This window comes from Lycium ferocissimum, chromosome 7 (assembly GCF_029784015.1).
Source record: "Lycium ferocissimum isolate CSIRO_LF1 chromosome 7, AGI_CSIRO_Lferr_CH_V1, whole genome shotgun sequence".
In the NCBI taxonomy this organism is placed as follows: Eukaryota; Viridiplantae; Streptophyta; class Magnoliopsida; order Solanales; family Solanaceae; genus Lycium; species Lycium ferocissimum.
Window position 1 is genome coordinate 53,079,582 of NC_081348.1, and position 14,777 is coordinate 53,094,358.

Genomic DNA, 14,777 nt, shown 5'->3' on the forward strand with positions numbered 1-14,777 from the left:
AGATACTTCAAAATTCCAGAAAAATAAAGATATTTTAAGTTCAAGTTTATACACAAACCTCGGCGTTTTACCACACCTCGAGGAGTTCAAATCATCTACGCCATAGACCAACCAAAGTCCACTTCGTCAAATAATTCCTCTTAGCTTGTACAAGAGCATATATACCTTAAATACACAATCAAATATCTACTTAAGTTCAAAAGTCCCAGCACATCACAACTAAACACGTAATCAACGAAAATCAGCCCAAACGATCAAAACAGAAATTCTGGACAGCGCTACTGTCCTGTATTGTTGCTCAGTTTCGAAGGGGTAAATGGAAAAACTGGACTTTGTGTCCTCAATGAAAGTTGTAGATATATGTCTTAGGGTCTCATAGAAATTCGAATCACCCCTAAATCAATTTTGTACAAAAAGATATGCCCAAAATACTAACAGCAGTCCATGTAGGATGTTCAAACAGAATCTGGGCAGCACCTCCCCTGTACTTCATCACCCATTTTCGAGTAACTAAAGGCAAAACTGGGTTTTACAGCCTTGATGAGAGTTTTAGGTCTATGAAATATCTTTCCAGAACATCTTGAATCACTCGAAACGGAGCTTTACACAAGGAGTTATGCTAAAAACACTAACAGCAGTCCAAATCCAAAAACGGGTTTACAAAACGAAAAATTTGGGCAGCAACTCCCTTGATATTCCAGCCCCCAAAATAGTTCACAACAACCACCAAATAGCCCCAAAATATTACCATCAAACATCCTCAAAAATCATATAAAACAACCCCAAAATATTGTCACAAAACAGCCACAAAGTCCTGCAAAACAGCCCAATATACGCTTTGTATACGATATTTTCATACACTCTATTCTCCCAATTTCGAAAACAAAAACTTATCAACAACATCAACAATCATTATACATCATAACTCAACTAATTATACCCATTTAATCCAACTAAAACAGCCCCTAATCCATACAACTCAACAAGACAATAAACAAGTTTATAACGCTATTTTCTCCGTTCTAATCCGTTAAATCTCTAAACAAACTTGTTAACAATGAAAAAGGGACTTCAATCTTACCTTAAGTAGGCAGCAACCAAGTCAACACTCTCCTCCTTAGCTGATTTTTGGCTCAAACTGAAGGCAAGGCAACGTACAACTCCTTTCTCTTCACGAGCTTCGCAATTCGGGGCTCCGATTTTGGTCAAAAATGGCTTTTCTTAGCCTAGGAGTCTCTCTCTCTCTCTCTAAAATGTTCTGGATATTTCAGGTCTGGAAATGAAGAAAGAAGACTGAAAATATCAATTAAAAGTCAAGGAAATGGGCCTGACCGGACTTGAAATCGGGTTGGGCCGAATTCATTACCCAGCTTGACCTTTCTGCCTTAAAATGTCCATAACTCTTTATCCAGATGTCACCTATAAGACCATAATATATGGTTGGAAAGGTATTTCAATTATCTACAACTTTCATTTTATAAGTTTTTCCAAATTCCCAAATTCTGATGGGGTTATGACCTCCGAAGTCGATCACCCGAAAACATAACGAAAAAAAAAAAAAATTGAGGTGTTACTTTCAAAAAGAAAGTTTTGGGGTGTTACAACTCTCCCCCCCTTAAGAAATTTCGTCCCGAAATTTATTTTATACTTACCTCAAAACAACTGTGGGTATTGAATTCGCATATCCTCTTCTCGCTCCCAGGTAGCCTCTTTGCCAGAATGATTTCTCCAAAGGACTTTTACTAATGGAACTTTCTTGTTTCGAAGCTCTTTTGTCTCACGCGCCAAGATTTGGATGGGTTCTTCTTCGTATGTTAAGTCAGGGCTGACATCTATGGATTCAACAGGAAGAACATGAGATGGATTTGAGCGATATCTTCTAAGCATAGAAACATGGAAGACATTATGGATCCTATCCAATTCCGGTGGAAGAGCTAATTTATATGCAACTGGTCCAACCCGCTCTAGTACTTCATATGGCCCAATAAATCGAGGACTAAGTTTTCCTTTTTGGCCAAATCTCATAATCTTCTTCCATGGAGAAACCTTTAAAAACACTTTATCTCCCACTTGATACTCAATTTCACGCCTTTTTAGATCAAAGCATAAGACTTTTGTCTATCCGAAGCAATTTTTAGACGATCCTTGATGACTTTTACTTTATCCTCGCCTTGTTGCACAATCTCTCCGGACCAACCAATTTTCTTTCTCCAACTTCACTCCAACAAAGGGGAGTTCTACACTTTCTTCCATATAAGGCTTCGTAGGGAGGCATACCAATACTTGATTGGTAACTATTATTGTAAGCGAACTCTATCAAGGCTAGGTGTTTGTCCCAGCTACCCTCAAATTCAATAATGCAAGCTCGAAGCATATCTTCCAAGATTTGAATCACCCTCTCGGACTGGCCGTCTGTCTGAGGATGGAAGGAAGTACTAAAGTTCAACCTAGTGCCCAAAGCTTCTTGCAAGCTAGTCCAGAATCTAGATGTAAACCTTGGATCTCGATCAGATACAATAGAAACAGGGACACCATGTAGCCTCACAATCTCATTAACGTATAATTCTGCTAAACGTTCAAGTGGGTAGTCCATTCTGACGGCCAAGAAATGGGCGCTCTTGGTTAGCCTATCAACTATAACCCAAATTGCATCATGATTTCTTTGAGTGCGTGGAAGCCCAGAAACAAAGTCCATAGTTATTCTTTCCCATTTCCACTCAGGTATCGACGGGGGTTGTAACAACCCGGTTGGGACTTGATGCTCGGCCTTTATCTGTTGACAAACTAAGCATCTCGAAATATATTCCGCAATGTCCTTCTTCATACCATTCCACCAGTAGTGTTCTTTGATGGTTTGGTACATTTTAGTACCTCCAGGATGCATTGCACATGGTGAGGTATGTGCTTCATTCAAAATTTGCTTTCTTAAGTTGTCACCTTTAGGGACACATAACCTATTTTGATAAAGTAGAACACCATCCTCCCTTAATTTAAAATCACGCTTTTCTCCAGTTTGAACCTTTTTGATCAATTTCACAAGCTCCTCGTCTAACTTCTGTGCTTCTTTCACTTGTTCAAGTAGAACTGGCTTGACTTGCAAACTAGCAGCAATAGAGCCATCCGAATTAAATGCAAGACAAGCATTCATGGCTCTTAATTTTAGAAACAAGGACAGATGACTTAGAGATAAACTAGCGAAGGCTTTGCGACTTAGAGCATCTGCTACCACATTGGCTTTACCCGGATGATAATCAATCGTGCAATCATAATCTTTAATGAGTTCAAGCCATCTACGTTGCCTCAAATTCAACTCTTTCTGAGTACCCAAGTACTTCAAACTCTTGTGATCAGTAAATATATGACACTTTTCGCCATATAAGTAATGCCTCCAAATTTTCAAAGCAAACACTATGGCAGCGAGCTCAAGGTCATGAGTAGGATAGTTCAATTCATGTGGTTTCAATTTTCGAGAGGCATACGCAACCACTTTCCCTTCCTGCATCAAGACACAACCCAAGCCATGATGAGAAGCATCACTATATATCACGTACTCTTTCCCTTCAGTTGGTAGAGTAAGTATAGGAGCTTGTGTCAATAAGGATTTGAGCTTTTCAAAGCTCTCTCGGCATTGGTCATCCCACACGAACTTGACATCCTTCCTCAAGAGTTTAGTCAAAGGAGAGGCTATAATGGAGAAGCCTTTGACAAACCTTCTATAGTATCCTGCTAAACCCAAGAAACTCCTTACTTCAGTTGGACTTTTAGGTGGTTTCCATTCAACAATAGCTTGAATCTTACTGGGATCCACCTTCACACCTTCAGCCGACACAATATGTCCCAGAAATGCCACTTCACTAAGCCAGAATTCACATTTGGAAAGCTTGGCATAAAGCTTTTTCTCTCGCAAAATTTGCAGAACAATTCGAAGATGTTTTCCATGATCTTCACTATTCTTGGAATATATTAAAATATCATCTATAAAGACCACCACAAATTGATCAAGATAAGGCTTAAACACGCGATTCATCAGATCCATGAACGCCGCCGGAGCATTCGTCAACCCGAATGGCATCACCAAGAATTCATAATGGCCATATCGAGTCCTAAAGGCAGTTTTAGGGACATCTTGTTCTCTTACCCGCAGTTGGTAATACCCAGACCTCAAGTCAATTTTTGAGAACAAACTAGCACCTCTTAACTGGTCAAATAAATCATCAATCCTAGGCAGTGGGTATTTATTTTTAATTGTTATCTTGTTCAGTTGTCGGTAATCAATACATAGCCTAAGAGTCCCATCTTTCTTTTTCACAAATAGAACAGGAGCTCCCCAGGGAGAAACACTCGGGCGAATAAAACCTTTCTCAAGAAGTTCTTGCAATTGATTTTTCAACTCCTTCAATTCCGCTGGAGCCATTCGATAAGGCGTTATAGAAATAGGAGTAGTTCCAGGAATAACCTCTATAGGAAATTCAACCTCCCTTCCGGGGCAATCGGGGAAGATTTTCGGGAAGACATCAGAAATTCACACACCACTTGTATATCCTTAAGGCTTGGACTTTCTAGGTGTGTATCAAATATATGAGCAAGATAAGCTTCACAACCCTGACTAATCATCTTTCTTGCCACGACCGCGGAGATAATATTAGATGTCAATGACCTTTCACCTTGAACAATGATGTGTGAAAGTGAAGGGGCTTTAAAGGTCACATGCTTTGATCTACAATCAACTACCGCATGATGTCTATAAAGCCAATCCATACCGATAATGACATCATAGTCTTGAAAAGGCATTTCAATCAAATCAGCAGGGAAGACTAGATTGTGAATCACCAAGGGACAATCTCGATAGATTTGATTACAAACAACTTGTTGACCCAAAGGACTTTGGACCAGCACACCACAATCAAGTCTCACAGATTTCACATTTTTTGGAAAAACCAATGATGAGCAAACATAGGAATGTGTAGAACCAGGATCAAATAATGTAACAACACATAAGTCAAATAAGTGAAATTTACCAACAACCACGTCTGCGCCATCTTGGTCCTCCCTCTGTCTCATAGCGTAAGCTCGTGCTGTAGCTCTTGACCCACTGGCTTGGTTGGCTCCACCTGCACCTGTTGCTTGTGTGTTTCTAGATCTTGCACCTCTATTCCCTTGAGAGGAAGCGGTAGTAGGTTTTTGAACTGAGCCTTCCGTACGCGGAGAAGAAGTGGGGTTGGGATTAGGACAATCCTTCACTTTATGATCGAAGCTCCCACAATTAAAACAAGCACCAGAAGCTCTTCTACACGTACCAAAGTGATTCTTCCCACATTGCGAACAAGTGGGTATACGAGTCCTGTCTTGGCCATAGCTTGGAGGCCGGGCAAGAGAGGAAATTGATCTATTTTGCTTATCTTTGGGCTGACTTGTGAGCAGTACTAGCTTTGGAGCTGTCAAACCTTCCCCTTTTTTATGGACCTCCTGAATCTGCATCAGCTTTCCTAAACTTGCGTTCATTTCTACTAGCTTGCTCCTTGTCGATCCTTTCCCAAGTGAGAGCAGCTGAAACTAATTTATAAAAGTTTTCATGTTGTAGGACCGCCACAGATTTCCTGATGGAATTATTCAAGCCATCTTCGAATCGCCTGCACTTATCTTTCTCGTTATTAATAATACCACCAGCATAACGGGAAAGCCTAAGAAACTTTCGCCGATATTCAAAGAATAGACATACCCCTTGCCTTAAATTCAAGAACTCCTTTTTCTTTGCATCATGATAAGCAGGTGGGACATACTTCATATGAAATTCTTTCACAAAATCATTCCAAGTAAGAACAGGGGGTTTTGCCCTGGCATTCGGTACACTTACCCACCAATCATAGGCATCTTTTTGTAACAAGGAAACAGCATACTTAAATTTGGCAGCGTCAGAACACTCTAATTGCTCAAACACTCTTTCAATCCGTTCTAACCACTGCTCCGCATCCGTAGGATCAACCGTTCCTTCAAACTCAACTCCACCCATTTTTCTCATTTTCTCAAAGTTCATTTCATCAGGGGCGGGCATTCTTCTAGCCATGTGACGAAAGAAATCAGCCATTTCTTTGGAAAGGGGGATCAACCGCAGGAGCACTATGACTCATCTGGGGGTGTGGCCCAACCCCTATACCCTGATTATTTCCCGCTTCAGATCCACTTGCACTAGGAGGATCAGAATCAGCAAAATGTTCTCCAACCCCTTCTTGTAAAGGAGGTTGGACATTAGGGTTATTCGAATTCTCACGAGCGGCTTCCATAAGTCTATTAGAAGTAGAAGATGCCACGACTTGATCCCTACATAAGGGAAGATCACATTGCATTAGGGACATGTACATGATGCATATGCGCTATATACTAAAAAAAAACATGTGACAAAAAGGAACGATATACCAACAAATCGCAACAAAAGTCCTAGAATCACAAACCTAGGCTCTGATACCAACACTTGTAGCGCCCCCCCCCCTTCGGGAGGACACCACTTACGAAACAAAAACCAATTTTACCCTTACACCGTTTAGAAGGACTCATGCCAAAAGATGTTCACAGATATATTTAATAGCGGAAAAAGCCCATGCGAAAAAGTTGACTCTCATTTTTTTTTTTTCATTTCGCCCTCCAAAATTTTCTTAGGTGAAATACAATATCAAAGGATCATTTTAAAACGGTAATTTCCCTTTCCAAAATAGTCAACACATTGAAGAAATTTCGTTTTGAAATTTATTTCCAGATCGACGCCACTACGGGTTCATATGATACACAAAACCCAAACTAGCGATTTTCACAAAACTAATGTCATCCTTTATACATAATTACAATACAAAATACGAACTCAGTATATGACATGACTTTGGGTTACAAACACGCCCCAAAACAGAGAAACGTCACCAAGTTTAAGTTACAAGCACATGGTCTCGTTTTTTTTTCACAAGCCTTCAAAATTTCATACATAAGTGCCACACATGTATCATGTACAAGTCCCCAAAAATTTACAAAAAACTAGATGCATATGCAGATGTGATCTTTACAAGGGCTCCCAAAAAGTCTACTCCAAATGGCCATCTTCATACTTCATCTCGCACATTACCTACGATAGAAAACAACTATCGCTAAGCATAAAGCTTAGTGGTGTATAAACTTTGGGCTTGGAGCCATTAAATTCTCCAAATCCCTTGTTTACCGTAGATGACTCGATAAGGTAAAAATAAGCCCAAGTGAACAAGTATATCAAGGTATCGAATACAAACCTTGGAGAGTTTCAAAATGTCCATACTAATATTCTAAGGCTCGAGTATCAAGAAGGCTTATAATTCAATTCAAGAGAATTGTCAAATAATCACTTTCGCCCAATATGTACGTCATGCCATCACACTAAGCACAACCAATATCAAGACGGGCCGAAGCCCCGAAATCAAGAAGGACCGAAGCCCATATCCAGAAGGGTCGTCACCCAATATCAAGAGAATCAAGAACCATGTTGAAAGTGGCTTTCCACTCGTACTCGAAAATGGACGAAAATCCATCGTCAAGACGAAATGTAAATCCAAAGTCAAGATGGGCAAGATCCGAATCGAGGGGCATGCCAATATCGATGACTAGTCACCATAACAAGAAGGACAAAGTCCCAACAAGAATGCAAAATGATCAAGCAATTCGTACAAGTGGGCGATTTAGCAAAAGTTTTGCAATACTTGAGACAATAACCATACAATAATATAAGATGAAGAGTAAAGAAATAACTCATCAAGATACTTCAAAATTCCAGAAAAATAAAGATATTTTAAGTTCAAGTTTATACACAAACCTCGGCGTTTTACCACACCTCGAGGAGTTCAAATCATCTACGCCATAGACCAACCAAAGTCCACTTCGTCAAATAATTCCTCTTAGCTTGTACAAGAGCATATATAACTTAAATACACAATCAAATATCTACTTAAGTTCAAAAGTCCCAGCACATCACAACTAAACACGAAATCAACGAAAATCAGCCCAAACGATCAAAACAGAAATTCTGGACAGCGCTACTGTCCTGTATTGTTGCTCAGTTTCGAAGGGGTAAATGGAAAAACTGGACTTTGTGTCCTCAATGAAAGTTGTAGATATATGTCTTAGGGTCTCATAGAAATTCGAATCACCCCTAAATCAATTTTGTACAAAAAGATATGCTCAAAATACTAACAGCAGTCCATGTAGGATGTTCAAACAGAATCTGGGCAGCACCTCCCCCTGTACTTCATCACCCATTTTCGAGTAACTAAAGGCAAAACTGGGTTTTACAGCCTTGATGAGAGTTTTAGGTCTATGAAATATCTTTCCAGAACATCTTGAATCACTCGAAACGGAGCTTTACACAAGGAGTTATGCTAAAAACACTAACAGCAGTCCAAATCCAAAAACGGGTTTACAAAACGAAAAATTTGGGCAGCAACTCCCTTGATATTCCAGCCCCCAAAATAGTTCACAACAACCACCAAATAGCCCCAAAATATTACCATCAAACATCCTCAAAAATCATATAAAACAACCCCAAAATATTGTCACAAAACAGCCACAAAGTCCTGCAAAACAGCCCAATATACGCTTTGTATACGATATTTTCATACACTCTATTCTCCCAATTTCGAAAACAAAAACTTATCAACAACATCAACAATCATTATACATCATAACTCAACTAATTATACCCATTTAATCCAACTAAAACAGCCCCTAATCCATACAACTCAACAAGACAATAAACAAGTTTATAACGCTATTTTCTCCGTTCTAATCCGTTAAATCTCTAAACAAACTTGTTAACAATGAAAAAGGGACTTCAATCTTACCTTAAGTAGGCAGCAACCAAGTCAACACTCTCCTCCTTAGCTGATTTTTTGGCTCAAACTGAAGGCAAGGCAACGTACAACTCCTTTCTCTTCACGAGCTTCGCAATTCGGGGCTCCGATTTTGGTCAAAAATGGCTTTTCTTAGCCTAGGAGTTCTCTCTCTCTCTCTAAAATGTTCTGGATATTTCAGGTCTGGAAATGAAGAAAGAAGACTGAAAATATCAATTAAAAGTCAAGGAAATGGGCCTGACCCGACTTGAAATCGGGTTGGGCCGAATTCATTACCCAAACTTGACCTTTCTGCCTTAAAATGTCCATAACTCTTTATCCAGATGTCACCTATAAGCCCATAATATATGGTTGTAAAGGTATTTCAATTATCTACAACTTTCATTTTATAAGTTTTTCCAAATTCCCAAATTCGATGGGGTTATGACCTCCGAAGTCGATCACCCGAAAACATAACGAATTTTTTTTTTCGTCTAAAAAAAAAATTGAGGTGTTACTTTCAAAAAGAAAGTGATGTATGCCAACTCAGATCGCCTATTCGTAAAGACCCACACAAAAAAGAAGAAGGTGAGTCTGATCCGACCGTATGGATTGAGGATGGCTCGTAATTCTTATGTAAGTGATAATTTTATTATTTAAGTAAATATATATAAGTTTAATTATGATATATTCGTTATATACTAAGTTTCATTTTTTTAATATACGTACGCAATTTATAGATGATGTGGACTCAAGACAAACAAACTCAAACTTCGAGCATCCGAGCCGTCCTCCACCGGAATTAGAGATAGATTTTTGGTGTAGAGCAGTTGGGGGAGTACAAAAATTAGAGCGTACGGTCTAGGCCCAAGGAAGAACTTAAGTCGCCTTCTGATCGCGAGGTGAAGGGTCTCTCGACAAGCCGAGGGAGTTGATGGTGTTCGTGTCGCAATGCTATGGCGCTGTAAAATCGCTCGAACTTAATAGGAAATTAGCCGAGACTTAGGCAAAAAAGAGTTGAGGAAAGTAACACCATGAAAGCGAGCCTTGAATCGCTCATGGCACAAGTTAAAAGCCACATTGCATGTGGACACCTGTGCCCCCCCCCCCCCCCCCCCCCGACCCAAGATGATGATTTACGTGATTACATAGGCCCGACATCGGATGATCAGTTGTAGTAGTTTGGATTTAATAATGGACTTATGTTAAAACTAGTTAATGGTACTTTTGGTTGGACATTTAAATATTTTCCTCGAACTTTGAAGGTCTATTTAGATCGTATTTGATGTGTTTAGATAGTGTTTGATGTGTTTTATTATTACTTAGGGTGATTTTATGTATTGTAGCTCTTTTAGAATTGATTTGAAGCATTTTAATGCTAGTTTTGAGCCTTTTTGGTACCGTTTCGTGTCTGTGTGGCCGCGTAAAATGCAGAATTGCATGCAGAAATTTTCCGAAAACCGACTCCGTCCGTCGGCTCGGAAAATAATTTTAAATTTTATGAAAACCGATGCACCGTGTCGGTTTTGTATTTAAAATAAAAAAATTTAATAAAAAAAAACCGACGTAGTGCGTGCGGTTTTTTTCATAAAATATATATTGTTTTTATATAAGATAATAAATCGTAAATTTAAAAACCGACTATCCGTCACGGTTTTTTTTATTTTTTTTTATTTTTTAAAATTATTGGATAATACCCGACGGACCACGTAACCGACGCAGTCCGTCGGAAAAAATCGACGTGGTCCGTCGATTTTCAAAAAGCCAGGCTATGTAAACTGACGGACCGTAAAGGGTCGGTTCCCATCGGTTTCATTGAAAAAACCGACGCGGTCCGTCGGTTTTCGTCGTCGGTTTTTGCTAGTTTTTTAGTAGTGACTAATCTCCGCTTTATTAATTCCTAGGCCTGCATAAAATAATACATAAATTGACTCATAACATGTTCTAGTTATATATCCAGGATAATTAACTCGTAAACAAACACCTTACTTGAAGTGCTTAATTTTATACATAGCAACTAAATGCAACCAAACATGGCGCTAGTTATGTTGGTTTTAATACATGAATAATTGACTTCCTAATAACCAACAACCAAATAACCCTTTAATGATATTAGTTATGATGAATAATTCAGATACAGACCTCCAATAAATGAAGGGAAAAACTCAAATATGCCATCGAACTATCAGAAAAGGCTCATTCATGTCACTCGTTAATAGTTGGGCTCAAAATGCCACCGCTATTACCATTTTGGGTCATATATGTCATTACTCACTAACAGAACTCTACTACTACCAGATTTTGCCATATGGCATTATCTAAACCTTTCATTTTACGAGTGGCATATATGAGTCATTTCGTTAAGTTCAGTGGCATATTTGAGCCTTTTACCAACTCTTATATAAATCTCCACCTTTTCTAATTTTATGTAACAAGCTTATAAGGACAAGTTTGTTACTTATACTAATAACATTATTGTTTACATGGAAAAATTATACTCCCTTATTTAATTGGATTATAAATCTAATCTTATTCTACATCATTCACAATTTTCACATACTTTATGGCTCTTTAAAAAGATTTAAAAAACACATAAAATTTGTTTAAGAAAAAAAAAAAACAAGAGAAGTAAAAGATAGTAAACTAAGGATGTGTAGATGGATACGAAAAATACATATGAGTGTGACATATTTGAGCCTTCTCCCAAAAACTATTTAACACCCCAAATTTCATTCATAAATACCCAGTAAATGGAAGAATGAAAACAAACATGCATAAATGTTTCGAGAATAGAGCCTTTAGCAGGTGCAAAGTATCCTAATAATTCATGTAAAAAAGGATTACAATAACCTTGGAACTTTTGACGGTACAAAGTTCAAGCGCAACATGCCTTCTGAGTCCTGATTGCTATTCACTAATTAACAAGGTGCGACTCAAATTCAATTCATTTAATTAACAAGGTGCGACTCAAAGTTTCTAAGAGAGAATTTTTTTCCCCAAAAACACCAAATACACCCTTTGCCTTTCACATGCTATGATGGATATACATGCTTCTTAAATCATATTACAAGTAGTACTTCATTTACTGGGCACATCATTTGGTTTGCTGTCCATATTTTTGTACTTGTATAAGGAGGAAACCACAAGGAAATAAATGAAGTTTACAGATCCCAGGGTACAACAGACCCAGAAGACATTGTCCATTCTTCCATCATTGATATTGTCAGGCAACCATCCTGATTGCCTTTGAACAAGATCGATCAACACGTTCCCCAGATAGAACGCAATACCAATAAACAACGACACCATCGCAGTTGAGGTGTTCTTCAAGGATGTTGGAAATTCTTGGTAATAAAACGCGATGTGTCCTGGAAAATGAAATCCTTCTCCGATTCCATTTAGAGCTAGCTGTGGCAGTAGCCAGAAAACGGACATTGGGGCGATGGCATCCTTTTGGCCTTGGAGGTGGTGTGATCTAACGACCCCCAGTCGCCTAGACTCCACCAGGGCGGAACAAGCCATGCACGCTATAGTTAGCACATGGCCTATTCCAATGCGCTGAAGAGTGGTAAGAGAATATCGTGTGTACTTAGCTAGAAAAGGGTTTAGTAGTCTGTCAATGATGGATATGGCTATACAAGTAAATAACAATATGAAGACTAACATAGAACCTGCTGGGATCTCGAAATGAGGTCCCATATGGCGATCCATTTTGAGAGCTTGAAGTGTTAACAAGCTCAATTGCATGACCAGTTGAGTGGATATTAGCAAACCACTAGCCCATAGAGGGAAAAGCTTGATCAAACTTTTAAAATCTTCAACTTGCTGCACTGTGCATAATCTCCAGGGGTTACTAATCGAGCCGTCTGGTTTGGTGTCTCCCTCAGTAATAAAAGCTGCACTATTCAAGAACCTGTACAAGTGGACTTGTATATCAGCTAATCAATAGTGACAGAGAGCATATATAAGCAGCAAACAATGGGAAATAAGATGTTTACTTGAAGAATTTGGTAGGAATTGGAGAAGTTGTTAGTGTGGTTTTGTCACTTGGATCATGGTAGTAGTGTTGAGTTTGTTCTGAAAGAGGGACTCTCCATTTCTGAATGGCGGCGACTATGACACGTGCTAAGTTGACGAAAGGGCTGCCTCCTTGTTCCTTAACATGGCGATAGAAGCGTTTGCCAGCAATGAAAATTGCCAAGCCAAGTACGTTACAAGCCAAAGATATACCATAGCCCCATGCCCAACTGACGTTGTCCTCCACATAGACGATGAACGCAGTGCTTAAAGCCCAGCACAAGTAAAAGATGAATATGTACCAATCAAAGAACATTGCCTGATGTTTTGGCTTATCAAATTGATAAGCTCCCATGGGTGCAATCGTAAAACGCGTACCTCCAACCCCTATAGATGCTAGTGCCAAAGCCACATACAAAAATACATATTGGTTTGTTGAGGGGCTTGTGCAAAAATTGGATCCATCACCACATGCTAGAGGTCTTAATGCATTAATTGCTGCTGTCAATAATAGAAGAAATATGCCCTGCAAATGCAAAACAAGGAATCTTATTATGGTTCTTGGATCCTTGTTCTATTTTCAAGAAAAGAGAATGAAACTAAAAAGGGTTAGTTTCACGATGATAGCTAAAGTTAGTATCTGTAAAACTCAAGTTACAAAATTATTTTTTATAGTAGTAGAGTTACTAAACTAACTAGTTGTAACATGAAAGTCACAAAACTAGTTTACAAATAATTAGTTTAGTGACTTTACTAGTACAAAAAGTAGTTTTGTGACTTTAGTGTCACAAAAAGTAAATTTAGTGACCATCGGTGAAATTAATCCAACTAACAAGGGAGTTGGTTTCTATACCAGAGCAGAGATAAGTGAAGAAATCCAAATGACAGGAAAACAGCCAAGATAAGAGTCCGCAATGATCCCACCAACAATGGGGAAAATGGTTGTCAAGCCATTGACCAAATTGAAAACTTTAGCAGCTGCAATGCTCTTCATGTTGAACTCGTTTATCAGAAAAACAATCAGGTTGCTCATCCACCCTCCAGACGCAAGCGATAAGCCAGCCATGGTTGCTGATTTAGGAATCAAAACATTCAAAATTGTTAAATTTCACATATCTTAACATTTGTCATGGCTCAACTCTTAACATGGGGATTGAAGCAGAGGTGGATCCAGGATTTGAAGTTTTATGAGTTCCTACAATGGCCTTACATTGATGTACAATGAGTTCGCAGTCAAATATTTATAGATCTGCGGTTGATTTCTTAATACAAATATAGGCTCTAAGCAAAAGCTACTAAATCACGTGAACCCACGTGTTACATTATGAATCCGTCCCTGAGTAGAGGCGGATTTAGAGCAGCTCCAATAAGTTCACTAAACTAGAGGTGAAATTAGATCAAGTTCGACAAGTTCAACTAAACTCACTGCTTTCTACTCAAATCAGATGCGAATCTAGGATTTCTAGAGCATGCTACTAAAGAAAGGAGAGAAAAAAGTGCATTAAGTGAGAAATGATCCTTGTTCTTCTAGGTAAGTAACACAGCTTTCAACTAGTGAACTATTAAACCTTTTTTGTAGCATGGGTTCCAGCTTAGGCCAGTTCTAGAAATATGTACATAAAATACATAGTTTCACAAAAGACCATGAATTCACGTGCACCATAAATAGCATAGTAAATTCCCCGTTGATTCGAATCATGTATACATATGTTAGAAAATACTACTGATCAAAAGACAGACTCTAAATCCTGAATTCGACTCGACGATGGAGAAACATACCTATAGTAAAGGGGAATGTTACCCAGCCACCATTTTTTCGACCAGAAGAGGACTGCATTTCTACTTCATCAACATGACTTGCTGAATTTTCCATTGCTATGTTAGCTGCAAGTCAACTTGAAAGAAGAAAAAGATTTTTGTTTC

General features: G+C 38.7%; 1 protein-coding gene across 1 annotated transcript; it reads right to left on the bottom strand.

The window, feature by feature from the left end:
• Positions 1–11,811: 11,811 nt before the first annotated feature.
• LOC132065654 (protein NRT1/ PTR FAMILY 2.7-like) lies at positions 11,812–14,773 on the bottom strand. The gene is made up of 4 exons (XM_059459139.1): positions 14,634–14,773; positions 13,708–13,925; positions 12,836–13,380; positions 11,812–12,750 (listed from the first exon to the last, which is right to left on the bottom strand). Exons 1-4 carry the CDS (start codon positions 14,725–14,727, stop codon positions 11,916–11,918), a joined length of 1,692 nt encoding a protein of 563 aa, XP_059315122.1. The 5' UTR covers positions 14,728–14,773; the 3' UTR covers positions 11,812–11,915.
• Between the last annotated feature and the right edge of the window lie 4 nt (positions 14,774–14,777).